Source organism: Brachypodium distachyon, chromosome 3 (assembly GCF_000005505.3).
Source record: "Brachypodium distachyon strain Bd21 chromosome 3, Brachypodium_distachyon_v3.0, whole genome shotgun sequence".
NCBI lineage: Eukaryota > Viridiplantae > Streptophyta > Magnoliopsida > Poales > Poaceae > Brachypodium > Brachypodium distachyon.
Window position 1 is genome coordinate 22,310,152 of NC_016133.3, and position 25,638 is coordinate 22,335,789.

General features: G+C 44.8%; 2 protein-coding genes and 1 long non-coding RNA gene across 3 annotated transcripts; 2 read left to right on the forward strand and 1 right to left on the reverse strand.

Annotated features, from left to right (window-relative positions):
• Window positions 1-2,888: 2,888 nt before the first annotated feature.
• Window positions 2,889-6,379, forward strand: LOC100822656 (acyl transferase 1). The gene is made up of 2 exons (XM_003573795.4): window positions 2,889-3,573; window positions 5,052-6,379. Exons 1-2 carry the CDS (start codon window positions 3,148-3,150, stop codon window positions 6,033-6,035), a joined length of 1,410 nt encoding a protein of 469 aa, XP_003573843.1. The 5' UTR covers window positions 2,889-3,147; the 3' UTR covers window positions 6,036-6,379.
• A 3,993-nt stretch (window positions 6,380-10,372) lies between these two features.
• On the forward strand, window positions 10,373-21,529 carry LOC100822972. Its single transcript, XM_003573796.4, has 6 exons — window positions 10,373-10,916; window positions 11,277-11,329; window positions 15,439-15,476; window positions 19,180-19,498; window positions 19,604-19,923; window positions 20,531-21,529. The coding sequence occupies exons 1-6, from the start codon at window positions 10,574-10,576 to the stop codon at window positions 21,087-21,089; spliced, it is 1,632 nt and encodes a 543-aa protein (XP_003573844.1). The 5' UTR covers window positions 10,373-10,573; the 3' UTR covers window positions 21,090-21,529.
• Window positions 11,346-20,535, reverse strand: LOC112271603. The gene is made up of 3 exons (XR_002964879.1): window positions 20,313-20,535; window positions 16,891-16,971; window positions 11,346-11,948 (listed from the first exon to the last, which is right to left on the reverse strand). It is a non-coding gene; the product is annotated as an uncharacterized LOC112271603 (long non-coding RNA).
• Window positions 21,530-25,638: the final 4,109 nt, after the last annotated feature.

Consider the following 25,638-nt stretch of genomic DNA (forward strand, 5'->3'; position numbering starts at 1 on the left):
CCTTACTTTTGGATTTTTACCATACTTGTTTAACACAGAGTATCTAGTATTCTGGTGAGCTTTCACATAATTGTATGGTACATTATTTTATGTTGTGTAATTTCCCATACCTTGAAATTTATGTTAGATCCGTCACTAGCTGTGACGGATGTGCCAAGTGTGGGCGTATGACGATTAAGGGGATGAGCCACCATGGCAGGCCCCTTCAGGCCGTCTTGGCACTGGAAGATGGGGCAAAATACACGTTTGGACCTTGTACAACTATTAGACGAAAAGGTTGTTATTTCTGAAAAAATACGTTGAACCGTTGAGTGGTGTTCTGCCCAAAAGCCGGGACGTGCAATTTTTTCCTTTTTACTGACCTGCAGGTGAAACCCTGCTCCTGCAACGTCCCCCTTGACTGCGCCGACCACCTGCCCGTGGGCCCAGTGTATTGACTGATGCCCTTTCTGTCGGTTGGGCGCGCCCTACCCGAGATGCAGATACCTGCATCGTGCGCCTGCCCGCCCGCCCAGCCGCGAAGAACTTGGCCTCGCCAGGAGCCAATGGTGGTCAATACCGGTGCTAAGAAGTTTTAGAACCGGTTCTAAACGTTGGAGCAGTGCCGTGCTAAGAAATTTTTCTTGGAACCGATTCTAGTACTTGCACCGATTCTAACACGTCGTTGACAATTTATGGACCCCAGCCGCGGCGCATCTTGCCGTGACCGGAGCCGAAGGAGGCCGAGGCAGGAAGAGGAGCGCCTCACCTCGACGTCGCGATTTCGGGAGGAGCTGGCCGACTGGACGACGGGAGGCCGGGCCGGCGGTAGAGGCCGGAAGGAGGAGGCCGTAGGAGGAAGAGGAGTAGGCGGTTGCGGTGGGATGAGGAGGCGGTTGCGGTGGGAGATCCGGCTGCAGCGACGCCATGGATCGATGGGCACACAGGGAAATCTACTTGCAGCTTGCGGCGCCATGGATCGATGGGCGCCATGGATCAATGGGCATACAGAAGAAGATAATCACGAACAGGAGGGGAAGCAGCCGGAGGTGATTTTAGGATTTGGGGATCTTGCCTTCCTTTGGTGTGGGGAGGTTTCTGGAGAGTGGAGATGGAAACTTGTGGGGTCAACATGCTGCTCGGTGGGTCCCACAAGCCGAGGCTAGTAAAAATGCACATCGCGCCTGTTTTGGTTTTCTTAGGCTGGTTATAATGGGGAGTAACTTAGAATAGTAACATGATTATGTTACTAGTCTAAGTTACTACCTCCGTAGTGGGTAGTAACTTATATGTGGTGTTATATATTGTATCATTTATTAGCTTGTAGACTCATCTTGTCTTAATTTGTGTGATGTTATGATAACATATCTAGTTACCACATTTTTCTCTTTCTTCATTTATTGACATGCCATGTCATCAAAATGTCTAGTTGACATCTATGTTACTATCCAAGTTACTTGCACTATGACCAGCCTTAGACTCAATTTTTCCATCTAGAGTTTCACATTGGCCTTGCTGTCCCGTGAAGACATGGATTTCTTATGACATTGTCATTTAAATTCTGGTCGCTGGATCTGATTAAGAACAAATCAGGATCCATCACCAAATACTTTATGCTTAATTATGATCGGAGTGGTCCAACAGCTGGAAAAGCGCGCACAGGCAGCCCGATTCATCGATGTGTCACAACTCACAAGGTCTTATTTATTGCCCTAGGCTCTAGCCACAGCTAGGATGGTCAACTATCAGTGTGCTACATTTTGTCAAATTATTGGATGCATGCATAGTTGTAGTAGGCTCAAAACATTAATCGGTGTGGCTGTCTTGGCTTTAGATGGGCAGGTGGGGTGCAGTTTGAAGGACGATCGAACAGAGGACGACACCAAGTCCGGTCGGTGAATTTGGTTATGTTAGTTGCGTATGGGAGCTGCATCGAAATTAAATTTATGAGCGCATCTGATAGCATGGTAGTATAAGGTCCTATTTGTTTGGCTTATGCTTCAGCTTTGTTGTTTTTAGCTTTCTAAAAATCACTTCCTCTGTTTACTCATAAAGCTGAGAAGCATGTTCGGAGGTGCTTCCCGCAGTTTCTTGGGGAAGCATCTCCAAACGTGGTTCTCAGCTTCACGTGTAATTGGGAGAAGTGTTTTTAGAGAGTTAGAAGCAAAAAAAGTTGAAGCAGAAATCCAAACAAATAATAAGACCTAAGATTTCAGCATTCCTGTTCACTCGCCGCATGCATGAATGCTGGTATATGAATGCTGGACCTTTATGGGCAGCGCGAATTCACATTGTGGCAAAGACCATTTGCAGGACTACAGCCCCATCAAGGATCTAAGATCTAGGTTTCTAACATGTTGCAGCCTGCCTGGTATAAAGGAAAGATGCAGATAACCTCTCCAGCTAACGACGCCGATGGCCCCATATTCTGCTTGTGTTCTCTGCATGTAAAAGATGCTATAAAGTCCTCATGTTATCCAGGCCGGCCTCTGACACGCAGGCTTCAAATTTTGTACCAACGATGCAAAAAAACAACAACAGATAAACCGAACAAATCGACATGAGAAAATAGGAAAAATGAAGGATTTCACAAACAGAAAGGGCACATTAATTGAATGTCCTGCCTGATATATGTGCGAGAGAAGCAAAACAAATACTACTACAACGTGGTTTCATTTCTTTCTTCTCTTTGAGAAAAAAACATGCAACGTGCATGGTGGTTGCTCCATTGATGCATGCCACTCATCTCTTGGCGGTCATTCAATGTAGCAATGGAGCAGTACACTAACTATACATATCTCTGAGACTCTGAGCTAGCACGGATAAGTGATTTCAGAGAGAATCAATGCAGAGATAAGCTTTTGCACAGGTGAGATCTCAGAATGACATTATAACTTTACAAACTGGCAGCACTGCTGTATCAGCTTGCTAGTGCATGTAACCACCAGCAGTGCAGTCCATGCATCCATGCATGGGACAGGGCACACATCTCACGTTGCTAGCCATAATCACTCAATTAATCATGATCAAACATCGACCTAACGGCTAGCAATATTGTCTTCAAGTTCATATATATATAGCACACATTGCATCCGGATTCTTCCGGCCAGTCTCACTAGCTAGCTACATCGATCGATCAGAATTCAGAAACAGCAAGGTAGATCGGCCATGGTGAGCTTCAGGGCACAGCGGAGCGAGCCGGAGCTGCTATCGCCGGCCCGTGCGACGCCGCGGGAGACCAAGGCCCTGTCGGACCTGGACGACCAGCGGACGCTGCGGTACTACGAGACGGTGGTGGGCTTCTTCCGTAGCAACAGCGGGCGGCCCGATAACCCGGCCCAGGCCATCAGGGCGGCCCTCATGGAGGCCCTGGTGTACTACTACCCGATCGCCGGCCGGCTCAGGGAGGACGCTGGCGGGAGGCTCGTGGTGGACTGCGCGGGCCAAGGGGTGGTGTTCGTGGAGGCCTGCGTGGACGTCCGTCTCGAGGAGTTCGGGGAGCCGCTGCTGCCGCCGTACCCGTGCGTCGAGGAGCTCCTGTGCGACGTCGGCGACACCAGGGCCGTCGTCGGCAGGCCGTTGCTCTTCATGCAGGTGCATTTCTAGCTTCACGCTTTCCTTCTAAATTATATGCATGCATGCATTTATTATCACAGGAGCTACGTTCCTTTGTAGCTATTTGCGGATTCAATATTTTTAGAGAAATTAATGTATTTCTTTTTTCATCGTTAAACTTATCGAAATGCAAGCAAATGGTCCCTCAACTTTTTTCCGCATACTTTTCATCCTCTCCATGTTGGAAGTGAACATCAATGGTTCCTTGCCCCATTCAAAGCGGTATTACTGCCATCATATCATGGTTTTGGACTAGAAATTGTGTCGTTAGCCTGTCAGATTGTCATCACTTTTCATTTTATCCCTCGAGTCTACTTGTTTCCGCGGAAACAAAAAAAAAATCTAAGCCGGTGTGGTATTTTGAGACCAAAACATGACACATCAGCACAAGTAAATACACCACAAGTCCATGAACTCGGCAAAAATGAACACTTTAGTTCATGAACTCAAAAACACACACTTAAACCCATAAACTGAAACTACTGTGTTACTTTAGTCCAAAAACGGTTCAGCGAGGCTTAAACACGTCACGTGGCTGGCACGTCGGCTTCGCTCAGGACCGCGGGCTGCTACTCAATTTTCTCACGACTTTTTTTTTGCAAAATCACCATGCCCGAAACGCCCGTGAGGGGCAAGGCGGCCGTGACCATACGGGGATCTTGGGGGCCCGAGAACCATGTCGTTGCCGCCGCCGCCTCGCCTTAAGGTTGCTCTCGATCGTACAACGCTCAATTTTGATGAGAGAACACCTGTGAAGGGGTCATAGAAGCCGACGTGGCGGCCACGTGCGTGTTTAAGTCCTGCCGAACCGTTTTTGGACTAAAGTGACATAGTAGTCCCAATTTAGGGGTTTAAGTGTGTGTTTTGTGAGTTCGTGGACTCGAGTGTTTATTTTTGCCGAGTTCATGGACTAGTGGTGTATTTTACTCCATCAGCACCAAACCCAATTCAAATGGGTGGGGGGTGGGGGGGGGCATTGTTGTTAGGTTTCACCAACTGAGGGACTAAAAATATATCATTTGCTTATTTTTTGACAAGGTTGAGAGACAACGTACTTGCTTTTGGACGGTAGCACGGTATGTGAGGCCACAACCATGCACCTGCGCGCCATGGCGCTTCGTGCTAGCTGCCACCCTTGTGATTTGTGAATCGTACATTGAAATGATTTCTTGCGACACTATTTTTACAAAGTTAGTCACAAAGTGTAATTTCAGGGAGGTCGGCTTTCTCCAAGTCTTTTTGTCTATGTTTCCATGCATGTCAACACAACTCCAACATGGAAAGCTAGCTGGAGCCCTAGTATGAATTCAATACTGTAGAATTTTCGTTCAAATGGGACGCATTAACTATTGCGATTTACTAGTTTGATCCTTAATTCTTGTTGAATTCGTTCAAATTTTTTTGTCAATACAGGCTATTCCTTGATATGTTAGTTACTTGAATGTTCATCATCGCAGGTGACGCGACTCAAATGCGGGGGATTTGTTCTTGGTTTCCACATCTGCCATAACCTCGCCGACGGCTTCGGCATGGCCCAGTTCATCAAAGCTGTAGCCGACATAGCACGAGGAGAAGCGGCCCCGACCATTTTACCCGTATGGCAAAGAGAGCTACTAGTAACAGCACGCAGCTGCTTACCCGCCATGACCAGGAGCATCTCGCCGGGACACGAATTACCACCGGTAAACAACGGCCCAGGCACCCCAACCCCAACCAGAGACTTGATGCTCTCAACGCCGCCCAAGAACATGGAGGCCCAGTACTTCCTCTTCGGCCCAAGAGAGATCTCAACCTTACGAGGCCTTATACCGGCGGGCCAAGCCCAATCCGCCACCATCTTCGAGCTGGTGACCGCCGTCATGTGGCGAGCCCGCACGGCGGCCCTGGGCTACGGGCCCAGCCAGCGCGTGCGGCTGATGATCACCATGAACGCCCGTGGCAGATGGAATACCCACACCCGGATCCCGAGGGGATACTACGGCAACGCGCACGTGTCCCCGATCGCGGAACTCGCCGCGGGGGACCTCTGCGCGCAGCCGCTGGGCGACACGGTGGAGCTCGTGCGGCAGACGAAGCGCGGCATGACCAAGGAGCGGATGGAGTCCATGGTGGAGGCCGTGGCGTCGCTGCGGGAGTGGCCGCCGTCCGCCATGGACAGGGTGTACGAGGTCTCGGATATCAGGTGGACGGCGGTCAATGTGCTAAGGTTTGGGTGGGCCGAGCTGGCCGGCGGCGGCATTCCTTTGGCCGGGGACCTCACGTCCAAGCTGGGGAGCGATCACGTCCGGTGCGAGAATGAGAAGGGCGAGGTCTCCACCGTTGTGTCCATGCTGCTGCCAAGGGCGGCCATGGCCAGGTTTAGGCAGGAGATGGCCGTATGGCTCAACCACCGAGAGGATGATGAAGACACCAAGAATTTGCCTATACTGAGTTCCCTGTAGCCAGCTACATCAGCCTGGCTGCATAATTGATTTTCATTCAGCCGTATACTCCTCTGGGTCTCTGATATGTTACACGTCTTTCATGCTCATGGACGTGTGGTTACTTGTGCAGTGCAATCGACCAAATTCTAATTTTGGATATGAAAATTTGTAAGGAGTGAACGTTCTCCTTTTTGTCGGGCGCTAGCTTTGGTCGTCCTTCCGGTCAAGAGTGTGGGACACGTCCACGTTAGCATCAGCGTGGCATTGTCTCACATTAATTTATACAAATGATCTTTTTTTTCAGATAAATTTAGTCGGTCGCCCAAGACCATATTTTTCTTTTCAATAAATCTATTGGAGAATGTTCGGTGCCTATCTTAGCAATGAACGTCTCGAGCACCATCCGATATGTGTTGTGCTGCCGCCGTCCAAACTTGGGGAGGAGATGGAGTGAAAATAAATAAGTGGGCAAGTCAGCCACTCTTCTCGCCTCACCACTCCTTCATCACTCATTGCTACTTCACCGACTTTGGTACCTCTGATGACGATGCCGAGCCCGAACCAGTCCTTCGGATGGATGTGGCCTCATGATCCATGTCCTCCTGGAGATACTGACCATATGACTTATGTTCCTACACATGATCATTGAAAAGGTACAATGGGGTTGTGAAACACTACATTTGTAATAGATTATGGCTAGAATGTAGCATCATCCAAGGTTACTTCACAAAAGAGTGTTGAGTTTTGCACGGATTACATGACTAGAACACATTACATGGTTTCACTCACGATAGAGGGGTGTAGAGGGGTTGACGATCACCATGCATGGATCTATCAACACATTTGTACATGTACCAACAATGTTAGCAAGACGTGGGTTGTTGTAGTGGTCGTTGCAGACGACGACGCGCGCGCAGAACACCTCATCATCCTCCGCTAGTTCCCTCCCTTCAGTGATCTATTGTTTCCTTGAGTACACCACCTTCCAGGTTGCCTCTCTGCGGCAGAGCTGACAACCTCCATGTTGAGCCGGACAAGCCCATCAAGGTCGACCGTCAGGTGAACTCCTGGAAGTACAGGAGCACCTCGCGACCTGGCCAGGGAACCTACGCAAGACAACTTCACCGGGGCCAAAGACGGGAACGAAGGAGAAGAAAGGGACATCAAGGAGTCCCATGCAGGGTCTCGTGTGGCAGATGAAGGGCAACCTTCTGGTGAAAAGCACTAGGTGTCGACGTACTCTTCTGACGATATCCAGATCTCGCTCGCTAGTGGCCTCCCTAACGGACCGAAGCAATGGGTAGATCCTACGCACCCTGCACGTCCATGACATGCAACAATAGAGGCCACCGCCTCCCATCACATCTCCACCACCACCCAGGTCGAAAGGTCCACCTCGCCCTTCCACCACAGGATCGGCGGGTTCTCCTCTGGTCGGGCGACACGGGGCTCGGAGAGTAGGATGGGATGGCCGGGGTTAGTTCTTGTTAAGTTGGTCTTGTTTATTTTTACCGATTGAACCACCATATGCGAGATTTTGTGATTGTTAATTTGATGAGTGTATGTTTTCTTAGATCTAGTAGAAGAACCGTTCCTGTGGGAGGGTTTGCAGGCTATTGGTTTTTTTGACGTACCAAATGTACCCTATACCACATGCTGAAAAATAAGAGGTTCTTCATCTGTTTCAAATTATAAGATGTTCGACTGCTTTAGTACATCCAACGCAGAGCAATTTCGTATTACGCACCACTTGATTCAGCGCCTATTTTTACAACTCGCTCATGAATAAATACCCAAGGAAGGTCCTGCTTCATCCGGGTGGGGCTTCAATCAGCTGTTTAGAAAAGGAAGTACACGGCTTGGCTGCAGTGGCGTAGTCTCCTCTCCTTTCTCTCAACCCTTCAATTCTTGTTAATTTGGTTGCAATTCCTGAATCATGTCTACAGCATGCAGGTTAGTGTCCGCCCAGTGCAAAAATGTTCGACCGCTTCAATTCTTGTTAATTGGTTGCAAAGGATGTTCAACTGCTTTAGTACCCAGCGCTGCCCCTTCTCACCCTCCCGGACGTCTTATATGTACCATAAATTACTGTATGACTCTAGTAAGCGCCCCCCCCCTTCACCCCTCCCGGACGTCTTATATGTACGATAAATTACTGCACGACTCTAGTAAGGCCACGTGGATGCACGTCAATATCCCAACTAGTTGTGTTTGGCTGGGTGTTTAAAAGGCCTGAGCTATAGTACGTAGTGTGGGATTATTGTATCGTACTAATTCATTTTGTTTCTCTTACCTTTCTTTTGCATAATTTCCTTTCCGCATTGTCTTCTCGAAAACGAAAAAAATGAACACTTAAAATGAGATCTGTCATCTCAACAGCCCTCCGCAACATTTTCAATGAGATGTCCTCAATGGGCGTTGATGGTGGGGTTCGAGATGACGGTGAAGCATTCAACAAGGCAACCGAGATCTCCCCTGGAGCCCGCGATGGTGATTTTCATCGGCGGTTTCATCGTTGCAAGCGTCGTGATCAGCGCCTGACTGTAATTCTCGATGAAATTCCTTCGAAAGATGAAGACGACATCGAGAGCTGCCGGGGTTGAGATGGTCTAAACCTTTTTTTTTTACAGATAACATTGTATATAAATAATAAATTGTGTGAATACCTCCATGTATGGCATTAAAAGTAAATAAATCGTGTGATATTATAACATTGGGTGAATGTTATAATTTATATATAATAAACCATTATCCCTACAAACTCCAATGGTTCAGCAAGGTGACCGGTCTCTCCAGCGGAACCGCGATGCCGATTGTTGTGGGGGCATCAGTCGTCGCTGCGGTAGGGATTTTGACTTGTATTTACTTTACAGCAAAATCAATCCGGAAGAAGATGTCCATAGGAGCAGCTGGCGCGGAGATGATTAGACACCATGCGTATATAAGATATCCAGAGAGTACCATTTATATGTAAAATGAATGTAATGTCTAGTTGTTTTTTTACTACCATGTGCTTATAATCAATGGGTATGATATCCGTTCGTTGATTATGTCCGGACCAATCCTCCACGTCGTTCTCTGACTTCGGTAGGTGTTCATAGAGGGGCTTAAGATAATATCCAAGGATTCCATCCTCATTGGCGCCTACATTTACTTCGGGTCGAAGTTAATCTAAAGAAGAAGACCTTTGCCGGATCCACTGGTGTCGAGATGATCGGATTGGATCCGTTTAACATATTTATTGCATCGACAAGGTAGATTGAAATGTCTTTTTTGTGTATGTAAGACAAGCACAGGAATGATATCACTATCAACATCAATTCTTATTAATCTTGTCCAATGTCTATTTTAATAATTGGATGGTTACTTGCGGACGCAGGCTTATTGCATTGAAGTTTGTTGGGATGGTCAGCAAGCTTGGGCATATCAACTGTGAATTTTTATTCCACATACAACACTAAACTACTGAAGCAAATGCCATAATTCTGATGCTTGCCTTATAGTGAGGTATTCATCTACTTTTTGCCACTCCACCTTTTGGTGTCATGTTCAAGAAGTTAGGTTCTCTTAATATGTATACCCTCCCGGCACGTACACCGACAAGGCGCTCCCACCCTCTCTGTTCTCAACACTCTCAGCTCACCCCCCGTTGGCAATTAATCGCTCTCCTCTCTGGTTTCAAGAAAAAAAAGGCAGAGTACGGTAAGAATTTTCCGTATCTAAGCAGTATATTTAGTACCATTTCAATTAATAGCTATGAATAATAAAAGATTTGGCAGCAAATAAGAGATTATTTAATTAGTTATAGTGTACTACTTATCTGCAAACGCATCTAACGCACGCCTCCCCTCTCTCATGCTCCAGGCACACCAGCATAGCGCTCGCACACCCGAGTCTCCGCCCTCTGTTAACCCTTCTATCGGCAATCGCTCTCTCGCACGAATAAAAGGTATCACTGTGAGCAGCACTCTTTCCGATCCAAAATAAATCTCTAAGACTTAGTATGACTTATATTAAGTTAGTACAAAATCTAAGACAATGTTATGGATCGAAGAGAGTACATGTTTTTTGAGAAAATCTAATTGGCACACGCCTGTCAGTTAATTTAACTGGCAATACTTTTGCACAATATTTTTTAAACATTTTGTAGCTCAAACCATTAAATGAATTTACGATATATCTCCACCGCTCAACTTGACCATTTATCTGAACTTAAAATTCCTAGATTTCTTTTGTTCTGACTTCCATAGATCAAAAACCACAACTACACTTACGCCTGTTAGCAATAGAAGCCATAGATATTTTCCTAATCCTGAAAGTACCTGCGTTAAACCCTTGCCCGCAGTCCCCTTCCCTCCTTATCCCCGCTCCGCTCCATCTGCGGCCCACAAACAAGTGACACGTCTTCACCAGTTCCAGCATTCCACCGCCAATCTCTCACTCCTCGTAGCCAAACCCTTCATTCCATTCGCCGCCGGCCACGGACGGCGGCGCTCCTCCATCTGCTTCTGCCTCACCGCCTAGCGTGAAGGGGCACCGGAACACGCAGCCGTCTAATGGCGCCGCAGCTCCTGGGCTACTACTGGGTCTCATCCTGGCCGCGCTTCCCTCATGTGCCCCCGTGGCCCCGCGCTTCCCACGCCCAGCGTCGTGTGGTGCTGCGCCTCGCGACGCCCCGCCGGCGCACCTGCGCCGTCAGAGTGGTCGCGGACGCGGGCCCGGCGCTGGCCCTGGACCGCGGCGCCAGGGCGGTGGAGAGCCAGTTCCCAACGGAAGATGAGGAGGGGAACGATGAAGACGACGAGGCAGTGGGCGAGAGGGAGAGGATGAGGCGGATGCGGATATCGCAGGCGAACAAGGGGAACACGCCGTGGAACAAGGGCAGGAAGCACAGCCCAGGTATTGCCTGGACCCTCGAGTTTAGGCCTACATTTCACTTTCTTAGTTTCTATTGGTGATTCTGCGAAAATGTTTTATTTTTATTTAAATGATAGAAAGAGCAGGATAGATATGAGCCGCTGGTAGGTGGAAACTGTGTGTGTTAGCAACCTGGAGACTCAACTTTCTTAAAAAAAAACCCTGGAGGCTCAAGTGATATCCCAATGGCCGAATTTCAGCTACGGAGTACTATATATGTTGCCAAAGAAACGGAATAAATTAATGATGACGGGTGAAATTGATAGTCAACGGCTGAGATAAAGTGAACATATTGATTTGAACAATATTGTAATGTATTATTGAATTTGACTGCATGTGCAGAGACACTCCAGCGGATACGGGAGAGGACCAGGCTTGCGATGCAGGACCCCAAGGTGAAGTCATGTAAGAATTGTTGCTGTTATTTATGTGTGGTATAATGTCTTGACTGTTTAACCTTGGTAATTGAATAGTACTACTCCCTCGGTTCCAAAAAGATTGGCATGGCTTTGAACTAGAGCTTTGAACTAGAGCTAGTTCAAAGTCACGCCAATCTTTATGGAACGGAGGGAGTATTAATTAACTACGGCAGAGTGGGACTTTCCCCTCTGCCCCTATCTCCTTCTCCTTGCGCTTGCTCCTCCTAGTCTTTTTTTTTAAGAACAGAGGCCTCCCTCTGGCTTCATTAAAGGAAACCATAGAGTCTTACATAAATATTCGAAATTAAAACAACACAGCTGAAGAGAAACACAGCCACACAGAAGGTTGAAAACCCTCCAGAGTGACCATCCTCAAAACAAAAGATTGTCCAGCAAAACTAAACCTACAGCTAAAACTTCTGAAAGTGCAACAGCCCAGTGAAATTCCGTTTGACAGTAATTCACCCGCTCTCGTCTTTCAAGAAGCAATGCAATGGGTGACAAGGGCCCATCCACACGGACGGTAGATCACCTCAACCGTGACTTGCCACAGCCGTCGCGAACACCTTTGAAGAAGCTCCTGCACGATGGTTTTCTGCAAACCAGCCCAGTGATCAACAGTCGAACAACAGTTGGTGAAACTAACAGAAGAGGGATCATTCGGCCTTTGCATCGAAAACAAGCAACATTGCAAGTTTTCCACACTGCCCAAATGATAGCCGCAATACCAACTAGCACCAGATTTCTCTACTTTTTTTGTTAAATTGCAGAATCCAGCTAGCAAATAGGTCCTGAATTGAACAAGGTATAAGAGAGAAATCAAAAGTACACTAAACAAAGTCCCAAAGATAACGAGCTAGAGAACATGAGAAGAAGAAATTATCAATGCTCTCCTTCCTGTAGCAGAACAGACAAAGATCATCCTCCCACCTTCACGACAATAACACAACTCTTGTAAAAAAATTAACTCTACTTGCTATCCAAAGGAACACCTAAAACCTCAAACGAAATAAGACAGTCTCAAAAACTTAAGAGTGTAAGGTACTTAGGGATCGTTTCAGTGCTCTGGAAAGGGAGACAACTAAAAACTACCCCTCACATCTAATAATTAAAATAACACTATAAGTTAGAAGAAACAAACCAAGAAATTGGGCAGCAAGAGGCCAGCCCCCTCACCCATTAACTTTCCAAAAACTGGTCATCTATCCAATCCCTATTAAATACGGAAGCTAAGAAAATCTACTTAACAAGCACGACATGCTCAAAAGACAAGCATAAATTGAGAATTAGCACTTGCTAACTCAGAATCCAACAGAAAATAGGTATCATCTGCCTATTGCAGAATGACACAGCCCCAAGAGAGCTAAAGGATGAACAAGCCACTACACTAGTACAAACATAAACAAACTGAGAGCTGAAGAGGATCCCCTGAAGTACTGCACCCGTGGACCCCCTTCCCCTCTCCTGCTGGCTGCTTCCCTCCCTCTGTTTCTCCCCGTGATCCCAAGCTAACTCCCTTCGGCAAATCACTCTCTTCCTTCTTCTTCCTCCAGCCAGCTCCTCCGGTACTACAACATTCTCACCCCAGATCGCAGCCCAAGCTCGCCACAAAAAGGAAAAAAGAAAGAAAGAATGCTGCCTTGAGGCGTCTCGTGTGATACTGGTAGCAAGCTCGCTGCCGATTTGGACCTCGCAGTGGACAATTTTCCTGCCACGCCATGCTGCTGTTTCCACAACTGGCTGTGCTGGTGCCGGTGCCACTGTCAAGGGGCATCTTGAGGCAAGCTTTAATAAGAAGCTCGGATCGGATCTGAAGGTCTTCATCCTCCTCCTTGTTCTGGTTCAGGCCGGAGTTAGGGAACATGGGTTTGGGATGGACAGGTCAGGGTCCCTTACCCCCATGGTGACGGTTTGGTCTCGTTCCTTGTCAAGCCAGGTACTGTCCTTTTCTTTTTCGTCAATAATGGTTTGGTCTTGCTCTCCGGATGTGCCCCATAGTTTTCTTCTCTAGCAAGCCCTTGTTGTTGTTTTGAGTGTTTCATCTGGATTAGCAGATCAGAACGTTGGTATTGCAAATCATATTAGTGTAGGAAGGGTGCATGTGTTCTTGATGTATCTCTAGCACTCATCCTTTCTCAAGATGGCGACGTTTTCTTCTTCTATCTCGTGTGCTGATGAGAGGCTGATCTTAGCTGTCGATCTCGTCGCTCTTCTGCTCAAGGCCTCGTCAACCTCCATGTAGGCGTACCGATTTGTCTTACTGATGATGCTCCCAGCCCATGTCAGGGGCTTCATCCCCTCCTTTGCCTTTCGAGCATCTTCACATCTTCAGTGGCAATGGAGATCTAGTTCAACAATGCAAGATCTGCCTCAAAATCTCAGGTGCCGTTAGCCTGTGCTTCCTTCCATTCCTACGATGGTGGTCAGGGAGGCATTTCATCCAGTTGCTGACCCTTCGTGCTGGTTGTGGCCAGTGATATTGCTTTGACGGTGTCAGAAAATTCTACTGCGGTCAGCGAAGGTGCTGGCGCATGGACCCTTGGGAGCCCATGTGGATTCTTCATGGGACACGTGGAAGTGGTGGAGTTACCACATATGCATGTTGCTACCCTTTGAGCTGGGTGTCCTCTTGGTGTCCTTCTCCTGCGTACAACTTGGATATGTGGCACAGGGGTTTGTTTGCCATTTGCATCAGTGGCGAAGTTAGAAAACTAGGCTGTTAGGATCAATCCGCTTAATGTAATTTTTCACTAATAAACAAAGCAAAGACTAAATTAATGAAGAAATTATTTATTTCATTGGGTTCACTTGATCCCAATGGCTTATCGAAGCTCCGCCACGGGCTTGTAACCGCTGCAGTAATTGTGCAATGGCTTAGGGCCTTTGGAGTTAATGGAACACAGGTTACTTAGAAATAAACTAACTGCTTCATGATGTAGGATTGTAGATGACAACTTGATTAAATTTAATGTGAACATTGAAAGAGTAATATTGCTACTAGCATATAGGATTAGCTTATATTGGACTGATTGAATACGTGTACAGTTCCATTTGGCCATTTGGGTAAACATGGTCTCTGTCTCTTTAGTTTGGATCATCCGATGAGGTTAACTGACTAAAATAGGAACTTGATTAACGTAGGCTACATGCTGTTATTCAAACAACGGAAACATCATCATGTCTTGGCCTACTACAAAGTTCTGGTTCAGGTTGAGTTGCTCTGTGACATGGTGTAGCAAATTGCCAGCATACAAATTATGTGTAGCTGTTAGTTTTATGATGCAAACCCATGATTATACTTTCAGGATAGTGTGTTGGATAGATTACCCATGAAGATTTTCATTGCTTTCTGGCCTTTCATATGCTTGGTTTCACATTTCTGGCCCTGGATTCATACCTCGACACTCAGATATCTATCATGCTTGCAATTGGATATTTGACTAGTTGCATATGTCCATTTTGTAATTCATTAAATCATAGAGTACTGATACAAGGCAGCCTACTTAGAAATTTTGTCATTTCTTTTTGACATCAGTTAACTATGGGTTGCAACCTCACTAGGTTAGATTCAGGGCATCTAGAGTTTTTCAGCTCTCCATTATTATTGGAAGTCTGTATCAACATGTAGTTTGCCTGAATTTGTGCTATTGTTCTCTTTATGCACATGAAGTTGGGCTCTATGGTAACAAGTACCACTTAATAGCAGTGTCGGTATGTTGCCAAGACAATGGCAAGGTGCAGTAATGCAGATCTTCTACATATTTATTTGGAAATGAGATATAGATTTTACTTATTTCTGTAACTATGTACATGCCTATTGTCTGGTAGGGGAGAAACTAGCCACAAGCCCATAGAAGCCACAAAGGTAAGAGTTGGGTCAGACCTTAGGAGTTCCCACTTCCCAGTGGTGGACTGTGGGCTCACTAGTGTAAGGTACTGGGTTCATCCATGCTTAAGCATATCTATTTAATTACGTTATTTGGTTGGCTCAGTAATACCTTTTTTTTTGTATCTGCCGTTTATTCATCTTTTGGTGAATAACTAGTTAATCGATGTTTAGCTTGGCTAAAGAGTATTTTGTGCAGGTTAAGAAAAAGCTGATGAATCTTGGACATGCTCAGAGGTAGGTTCCTCTTATTAAGTTTTATTTAGTACATTTTATTTATGGAAAACTATTATCGAAATGAAGAAGGTATTTTTCGATCTTATACAGTTTTGTGCAGAATCATCATTATTATTCCATTGATGTACTAGAGTTGCATGTGTATCTTGGGACCATACCAGCTGATCTGTCCCTCTTAGCCAAGATAAGGATCAAAGCCTCAGGTAGTGTTTGGTTTGAAGTCCAGGGATGTGGGAGGGAGGCAGGGGATGGTTATTAGATGACTTCGACGAACCAATTTCCTGTTTTTTTGGAAGGATGACAGATGGATAGGATGGGTCCACTCTGTTTGGTTGACGAGATGGGGTGGATAGGGTGCTGGTGCACTTTTTGTGGTATGATAGTTAACAAGATATTCACTGTTCCATACAATTATAACAAGATCATTGCAGCAATATGCGCACTAACTAACACCACCAACATTAAAAGTTCCACTTCGACAAAGATGATATTTGAACTGAGCACAAAATATGTATTATACAACCGGACTATCAGTTCATTGTTTTAGGTTAATATCAATGGAAGATTTCAGGGTTTTAGTTAATGGTTTTTTGTAGACATTGTTGATCAAGTGTTTTTTTGGGTGGTGAATCAAATTTTACATTGACTTCACCAAAAATAGCAGAATACTCTTGCAACACTACTTGCAACTGCATGTCCTGACTCCTGACAAGAGGAGCAGATGATCTTTTGACGAATTCCAGAAGAGAAACAGTAGCAAAATGAATTCTCACAATCAAAGAAAAGAGCAAACAAAAGCAGATGATTGATGACGGCAATGCATCATCATGTTTTATTTATTCATCGAGGAGACGCAGTTTAGTTGGAGAATCAATCAGTACTGTCTTTTGTTCAAGCCATGGGAAACACACTAGTAGGTGGGCTTGTCATCCTAGTCGGGCATCTCGATCTTCCTCCATGGCACCAGCAACACCGGTCCAGCAAACCCACCGTTGTCGACTTCAGCGACAAGCTCACACTACTGTCCTGCACGGAGAAGGAGAAGAAGGCGATGGTGCCTCCTTTCAGAAAATTTCTCTTCTTCCGAGAACTGTTTCTGAAATTCTATTTTTCAGAACCCACTTGTTCAGAAAATTTCTTCAAAGCCCACTTTTGTTCCGAAAAATCCTTCACGGCTCTTTCGAGTTATTTAACCAGTGAGAATGCGAGTTTGTCACCTTGAATCAACCCCGCTGCTGCTAGGACTTGAAAGAATCCACGGCATGGTTTTGAATTCGTTATGGAGAGTCATGCCCCCCCCCCCCCCCCCCCTCACAGCTTTATAAAGCTTATGGTGTGTGGCATGGCGACTTCAAAGAAATATACTAGACTATAATGGCATCATATAAATCACCAGTACAGTACATATGCATACCTTGATGTTGAAGGTTGTTGAGCCCATGCAGCCCATATCCCCTTTCCACCTTTTGTTCTATCTTCTTTTGTCCAAAACAACCTGCATGAACAATGATCAACATCAGTCCAGATTCCACAATAAATCTGAAATTAAAATACAAGCAACTCCACAACATGAAAAATATGCAGCAAAGGGACATTATAGGAAGCATGCAGCAAACATAGAAATCCAGGCACCACACATGTATATAATTAGCAGTCCATAGGCTTAGTTAAGTGCTTAAGTCCACAAGCACACGACAAAATAACAAAAGTCACCACTCGCTCATCTCTCAAGTTCCATGTATCAAATGCTCAATAACCATCGTCAAAGTCATCAAAGTGAGTAGCAGCCTTGTACTCTCCATCACCATCTTGAGTAACATTGGTTGGATCTTCATCATCACTTGACAAGTTGTGGTCATCAATAATCAACTCTTCTTCATCTTCCTCTTTTTTTTGCAGGTACTTCTTCATCTTCCTCTTGCTGCCAATCTTCTTCACCTTGCTCTTCTTCCTCTTCCTGCCCATCCTCTTCAGCCACATGTGGATTCGATGTAGTTCCCTTTGCACGCCTATGGTAGACATTTGGTTCTTGTTTACTATGGGCTCTTCTAGGAAGATGACAACCACGAAGCGAGTGGGATGCATCAACAGCTTCATCAACATTCTCCTATGTGATGTCATGTGTAAGACCACGGTTACCTTGAGGTTACCTGACCGCTGAGTCAACCCATTCATTGTCCCAATCAAAATCCTCTGTGACCAAAGGATCAAATTTTTTGTTGCCTGCTGCCTCACGCCTTTATTGGAACCTATTTGCCATCTTTTGGTCAATTCCCTCTCATGAGTCACCTCTCTCTTTCTTCTTTCCCAGTTGCTCTTTGACTTTGAGTCTCCTCTCTCTTCTTTCCCATCTTTTCTCTTTCCCAGTTTCTCTGTGACTTTGATTTCACGGGAGGGAGAATGGCCTGATTCCCTTTTCTCTCTCCCTCCCTCCCGCACAACTGCCTTTCCTCCTTCCTGCACGCGCCCTGCAGTTTCGCTCTCGCGCCTGATTTCACTCTCGCGCGCCTGCTCTGCTGTATTGGTCTGTGGCATCACAATTTCAGCGTCCCGGCGCTTAAAACGTCACAGTGACGCCAGACCATTTTTATCATGGGCATGGATGCGATGCCATAAATGGGCCCCACGACGTTATGATGATGATATGACGACGTATTAGAAACCATGATCCATGGAGAATACCCCACAGAAGTCAAAGATGATTTGAGCTTGTGGATCAATCAAAATGTTTTACTGTCAAACAAAGACGACGGAAATTCAGAGAACAGAATCAGACTGAACTCCGCTCGTCATGGAAATATCAATGCATATGGACTAGAATGCACTCAAATTATTGTGTTTTTTGGTAGAGGAGTTCCCAGAACTTTACCAAAAACTGGAAATCTCGCAAAAATCTATCTGAATCTACAGAAAATCGTATAATTGAAAAATACACGAGATGAGTATGCTGACCAGAGCCACACTATGTCTTGTATCGTTTGGGCTAAAATACACGAGATCAGTACTATTTTATTCCGTGTGTTAGTGGGGCCTTGAACACCCTTTTTTTGCCCATAGGGTTGCATCAGAAGCTATATAACTCAGTTAAAAAAAAAGCTACATAACTCATTTAATTTGTTATTTGGCAAAAGCTACCACTAACCGTTCTTTTTCAACTAATTTTACTCGTAAACCATCAGTGGGCATCACAGGCTAAATTAACTCATTTAGTTTTATTTGGCAAAAGCTTCCTCTAACCATTAATTTTCAACTATTTTTTCGTAAACTGGCAGTCTCACTTGCAAGTCTCATTTTTGTGGGCGCATATTACGGATCTCACACTAAATAAATATAAGAATCCAACCAAGAAGATTTCACTATTTTTATAATGTATTTCTTTATAGGTTGGGTATTTTATTCACATTGTAATTTTCTCAGTAAATCTGTTGGTTAGATGATCATTTGTATATGATGCTTCAAGTTAAACATTCCTTCATTTACTTCTCTCTAGTACTGTCCCTTGCTTGCGCTGGTGTGCAATATCCCACTTTATATTTGGCTCTATGCATCTCAATATTACGCTGCCTTACAGCGTTCTTGCTCTAAGATAGTATAGTAATAAATTAACTGCAATATCTTTGTTAATGATTTCTAGAATCTACACCATGTCAAACTTTGCTGTTGATGCTTCCCTAGTAATTGGTATTTCTTATACTTAATACAGCGAAGAGACAAAAATAAAGATATCACTAGGAGTTAGGCGAGGGTGGAACTTGCGTCTACAGAAGTTGATGGTTCAGGATGGCTGCTTTGTGGAGTGGCGGGACATGATAGCAGATGCGGCTAGGAAGGGCTTTGCTGGAGGAGACGCCTATGATTGGAATTCACATACCATATTAACTGAGCAATTGCGGCAGGAGTGGTTAGAGAAAGTCCAGAAGAGAAGATCGATGCCCAGACCCACAGGTAATAGACGAGCACCAAAAACTCCTGAGCAGAAGAGGAAAATTGCAGAAGCCATTGCTGCAAAGTGGTTGGATCAAGTAAGAGCATACCAATTCCTTGGTAAACATTTTCCATGTTTTTCATCATATCGTTATGGGAGAATGAACTGTCTAATTATTTGAGTACCCTTTATTTTCTTGTAGGATTACCGTGAACGTGTTTGCAGTGCTATTAATAGCTACCATGGTTCATCTGCTGGGTCTAAAGTACCACGAAAACCAAGATTCCCAAAAGAACCAGGTGCAAAGAGTGAGTCTGTGAAAAAGAAACCTTTTCAACACACAGCAGTCAGAGCTGTTGCCTTGGAAGATGCACATGTAAAAAATGCAACAGTGAAGAGAAAGAAGAGTACAACTCCTTACAAAGATCCCATGGCAGGTGCAAAACTAGAGATGATAACAAAGATTCGAGCTCAAAGGACATCACTAGAAATAGAAAAGAAGGAGGCTATTAAAAGGGCAAGGTAAGTTTGTTTATTGATAATTTGAAATGGGTAATAGCATGGTACACATCTGTACTTAGAAATATTGTCAATGCATTTCCAGCGCTTGAAATTTGTCCCCGCACTTGGACATGTTGAAAATTAGACTTTTGACTAAATTTGACAAACAATAAGTAATAACCTGACAACGATGTCCATTTTGCCTCTGGACACTTAAATGAGTGCCCACTACTAAGGGCACTGTTCTTGTTTGTTACATGTTCCAGATTTGTTTAATTTAATGAAAAGCGATGTAGGTCTGAATGACTGAAGCATGCAGTCCAAATAATTGATAACATTGTTGTCAAAAGACATAAAAAAACAGTTTTGCTAAATATTCTTTGCAAAAGCCAAAACAACAAGCACATTACTCTGGATCGATGAAAAAGATGAATGATATATTGGAATAGTGCACTTGGAGTTGAATTCCTTGTCATTTCAGTTACTTGATAGTTGACACTTTGCTGACAGAAAGTTATGCATGCCAACTACATCCAGGACTGTTTTTCAACTAGCTAATTTCACAGTTGCTCTGTTCGCTCAATTGTTACTCTTCATCTTAATTGATCCTCTTATTCTTGACCATCAGGTCTCTCATTTTGGAAGCAGAGAAAGCTACAGATGCTCTTGAGACTGTTGCTGCAACAAACCCTTTTGCCCAAGCATCACTTATCGAAGCTAGAAAGCTTGTTACACAAGCAAGAATATCGCTTGAGTGTGTTGATGATGAAGGGCCTGCAGAAAATTGTTGTGAGCATCCATCAGAGGACTCAGCTGTATCGGAACCGCGCAACTATGACTTGGAGAATCAAAATGATGTGATTACGCAAGAGAATAAAACTGTTAATGGCATGACGCTTCCCCCAAGCAGTATTAATGGCATGGATTTCTATCAGAGAATAGAGAACTCCATGGAAAGAGCGTATCTGCTTCCTTCAGCTTCTTCCACAGCTCAAGATGTGAACGGACGTCTTGGGGTAAATGATTTATATGGCAGTCAACCATCGGTCAGTGATGATCAGATTGACCAGATTGCAGCAGAAATAACAGAAAAGTTTCCTGCAGAGCCACCAGAAGATGCATCCTCACCTGCGAGTAAGTCTAAGATGAGATGGGTACGTGGAAGGCTCGTCGAAGTAGAAGAATAAAGTAGGAAGTCTTAAGTAGTCAGAAGTCTGGAAAGCATTACCATCTGGTGATCCGGTAAATTTCTTGCTTCGGTTTTGCTTCCGTTTTGTATGCTGTTGCTGTGCGCAACACTGGAAACACAACCCGCTTGCAAGGATATAGTAACTGCAATCCAAGGTGTTGGCGAGATTGATCACTCATCTTCTCGAGGCGCATTCATTGTTGGTATCTCCACCCCAGAAGTAAAATGCAAAGGAGCATGTCGAGAAGCAGCCTTCCAAACTGAGAGACTTGTAATTAGTAGTTGGGACTTAGATATTCCCCTTGGCCGTAATCAGCTTAGGACAAATAATCATGATTTTATCTTGAATTAGAATATCCTGTAACAATCAACTGTGACATTCTATCTGATGGCCTTGGTATTTGATCAAGCATGAGGATACCTGGCAGTCTTGTGTCACCTCTACTAGTAAGAAACACTTCGAGTGGGATTTTCGTCCCCGTTGCACCTTCCAGCCTCCAGGGCTGTTAAAACACTGTTTACACGTGGAACTGCTTAACTAGTTCTACTTTCTACTTTAATTGCAAATGGATCTGCTTAACTAATAGAGAATTTTGTTTGGCCGATTTTCATAGTTTGGATTCAGACCCTTTTGGAACCTTCCTACTTCGCCTCGTTTTCCATCTCCGATCTAAATGAAGACAAAACGAGTTCTTCTCGTTCTCCATCTCCAATGTAAAAGAAGACAAAAGTTGTTATCCTTCCAACTCCGTTTGCACTCACGCCTGGCTCCATAGCCATAGGCATGGCCTCATGGGTATGGCTCACACTCTTGTGTCATGTGTTTTTCTCTCATGTCTATGTTGAAGCTAAACGCCAGACTTCCAACATAGAAACAACTCCTCAGTTTTTGCAGGTCATATTCAAAGTCACGCGCTGGATTTGTCTCTGGTCCTTCCTGCGCATTGACGGAATCTTTTGGTTTGGAGATGGTATCTCCGAATATCTTCAGTCATTTCTTAGAATATGGTATCCGTTGATTAGAAGCCAATGCGACCAAGGCACCATAGCGTCCAAGACCACAAGGCTGGAGCCCGATGAGTAAAAATAGCAACCACCGCTCAACCAGGCCCGTACCTTTTCACGCTTAGTGACACTTGCTCGTCCACGAATAACACTTACTCGTCTTGTTGAGATATGTGTCGAATATGTGTACGAGTAGTGATACAATTGGACTTGGAATTAGCGGAGGGTTAAGTGTTGGAGTCGAACACGGTGACCCGGGCCTAATATATAAAGGCACCGCGGGGTAGTCCAAAGAGATCATGACAACATAATAGCAATAGGTTCGCAGGGGGAGCCGGCGGCTTGTGCCGGCACCCAGGTGGCCGGTGTTGCGGTATTCTGGGGGGAGGAACGCACGTAGTCATGTCCCGGGAATGTAAACTTCGGCCGAACCTTGTTAACAAATATCGTGACTCGGTGTCAGCCTTGATCGTGCATCCGACAAGTGGTATCAGAGCGAGGTTGAGGGGATGCGGAAGATCTTGTTGGAGGTGCGAGGATCATGCTCGACAGGCGCTGGGTTTGGCGCAAGGTGGAGCATGGTGGCGATCGGAAATCCGGTCGGTGGCGTCGGACACTTGATGCAGTTGGTCCGGACCATTTGATGGTCCGCAGTTGGAAAGGATCAACCAGGCGTGGTGACCGGGCCGACACAATGGTTGTTGAAGTGACCGGGCGGCAGCTTCGGCTCACGATCAAACCAGCAACCAGACGGAGCGCCGGATAGATCGGAGCATGGTGCATCGCGGTATAGCGGTGTAATCGGTTCAAGTCCAAGGTACACAGAGGTTCGTGCATGACGGTTTCAAGGTGGTGGAGGACATATTCGCCAAGGTGGAGTTTGTTGAGATATGTGTCAAATATGTGTACGAGTAGAGCTACAGTTGGACTTGGAATTAGCGGAGAGTTAGCTACTTAGGTATTGGAGTCGAACACGTGTAACCCGGGCCTAATATATAAAGGCACCGTGGGGTAGCAAAAAAATACCATGACAACATAATAGCAATAGGTTCGCAGGGGAAGTCGGTGACCAGGGTGGCCGGTGTTGCGGTATTCTGAGGGGAGGAGTGCCTGTAGACATGCCCTGGGGATGTAGGCTTCGGCCGAACCTCGTTAACAAATATCGTGCCTCGGTGTCATCCTTGATCGTGCATCCGACACATCTTGAGTACTCGGACTCAAGTCGATAACGGCTCCTAGCAGAACATGCCGACTCCCGAGTGCTCAAAAAGTTGTACCGATGAATCATAGTATAATATGTCATACGTATCATTTCTTTTGGCTCACGGTATATGTTGTCGAGAGAAAGACGATTACTTGTCATCCTTGTTGATAGCTCGACATTCTTCTCAATCCTGTGATACAAATTCCCGAACTAGGTTAATACTTAACCCGTGTCGTTTGGACATGCTGATCACTCGAGAGGGCCCACATATAGATATCTCTCTTAGAGTTGGAGGGGCAAATCCCATCTCTTATCTTGAGCAATGATGCCTCGCATCATATTTCACGACATACTCGAAACTACCTTGCTAACTACTCCATCCGTTCCATAATATAACGTGTGCACACATTTCGAGATTTTGTTTTGACCATCAATTAGACCAACAAAATGTGAATTATGTACTATAAAATTTATACCATTGGAAACTTCTTTCAGAAATGAATCTAGTGGTATAATTTTTATAACATATGATCCACATTTTGTTGGTGTAATTGATGGTGAAAGTTAGATCTTGAAATGCGTGGGCATGTTATATTATGAAACGGAGGGAATATCTAGTTATGGAAGAGCTTTGATAGATCTAAAGTAAGTTGGTTTATATTTTTTTTTTTCTGGAAGGGGGAGCTCCCCGGTCTCTGCATGGGAGCGATGCACGCAACCAAGGATACCTCAACACTAGGACATGGCATATATGTTCTAATTGAGAATAACAAATTAAAAACATCTCGTTGTGTCTCAAAGTGCGCGTGTCCAACTTAGTGATCTCCATCCTGAGTTCATACTATGGTTACCATATCTATGTCCATGACTTGTGAACATAGTCATCAACCGAGTCGTATACTAGCTAAGGATATGTGTCCGCATATTCTTAAGGACTACGGACCATTAAAACAATCACCATAGAATAAATAGTCTCACAAACAAGTCGCGTACTTGTTGATACATACAAGTGATGATATTCATGGACAATAGAAATAACTCATGAATACATAGAGAATAGTACTGTTGCATTAGGGCATATATGTAACAAGCCACATATATAGACTTCACTATTGATTGTCTGGAGGAACGTAACGACCATTGGAAAACACCCGACTGATCATTAAGAACAATGTCGTCAAGCATGGCTAGCATGTCATTCCATGCCACAAAATTTGCACCAATAACTGCGCTTCTAAAAGCGCTTCGTAGTAAAAGACCCGAACCTCAAGAAAATCCGCTTGACCCTATTTGCCCCTCCAAAGACGATAGCTAGTGAGCTTGTCTTGTTTTTTTAGAAACACAGTACAAATATAGACGCTTGCAACACACGCGTACACTCTCCCCTAAAAACGTACGCACCTCTGGAAGACTGAACCGACAGATCTTGAGAGATTGGCGAAGTCACCGCAGACGCCTTCTACCGGAGACAAAGTTTTAGAATGGAGTTATTTGTTGTGCAACAATTTGTGGCATAGTCCATATCCCTCCATGTGTTTGAAGAGCCACTTGCGCGGTAAACATTTGTTCTTTAAATCGAGGTTCTCAACATCAAGACTACATGGGTCTTGGTGATGCCTGGCAAACACTCCCTTTGTCAGTAGATATTTTCACTTCTAGTCATTGCTTTGCTAGAAGATGGGAAGCCTAGTAAGCATCGAGTTCACAAGCACCAAGCGACCTTCATAAGATAGAATTTTTCCTTTCTAGCTACCGAGCTTTTTATTCAAGCGATCCTCTAGCCCTTTCCACTCTTTATTATGCAGGTTCGCGACACTGGTTTGTTATCCAAGATATCGGAAAGAGAAGGTTCCTACCCCTCATAAAAACAGTCGGGTACATGTGTCTTATGCTTTGACGGCTAATTGCCTTAACAAAAGATCTCAATTTTATGGAAGTTTATTTTGAGCCTAGACATTTGCTCAATGACACACAATGAGAGTTTCATCTTTTTTCACTTTTTTGAAATCATGCTCCAAAAACGAAATAGTGTCATCACCATATTGTAGGATATAAATTTCCTCCTCCACAACCACAAGGTGAGAAATTACACCATCTAAACTATCTGACCGTCTTCTTTTGACCGTTCAATCAATATGACTAGCATGTAAGATAATGTTGAACAAGATGTGATACTGTAATCAAGATATACACCACATCATAGAGTTGGTCCTCATTTCTTTTTCCATTCTTAGGAATGAATAATTTGTAAGCAGAAACAGAGACCAGGACAAAAGGAAAACACAGGTCAAAAGGCAAATTAGCTTGGACAAGCAGCCATCAGTTAGGTCATTGCTTC

What these genes read in the sequence shown, in the direction of transcription:
- LOC100822972 (XM_003573796.4), top strand. Translation starts at nt 10,574, where the DNA reads ATGGCGCCGCAGCTCCTGGGCTACTACTGGGTCTCATCCTGGCCGCGC. An exon ending in TTGCGATGCAGGACCCCAAG is followed by an intron (nt 11,330 to 15,438) that starts GTGAAGTCATGT and finishes TATTTTGTGCAG; the next exon opens with GTTAAGAAAAAGCTGATGAA. An exon ending in GAGGCTATTAAAAGGGCAAG is followed by an intron (nt 19,924 to 20,530) that starts GTAAGTTTGTTT and finishes CTTGACCATCAG; the next exon opens with GTCTCTCATTTTGGAAGCAG.
- LOC100822656 (XM_003573795.4), top strand. Translation starts at nt 3,148, where the DNA reads ATGGTGAGCTTCAGGGCACAGCGGAGCGAGCCGGAGCTGCTATCGCCG. An exon ending in GGCCGTTGCTCTTCATGCAG is followed by an intron (nt 3,574 to 5,051) that starts GTGCATTTCTAG and finishes TCATCATCGCAG; the next exon opens with GTGACGCGACTCAAATGCGG.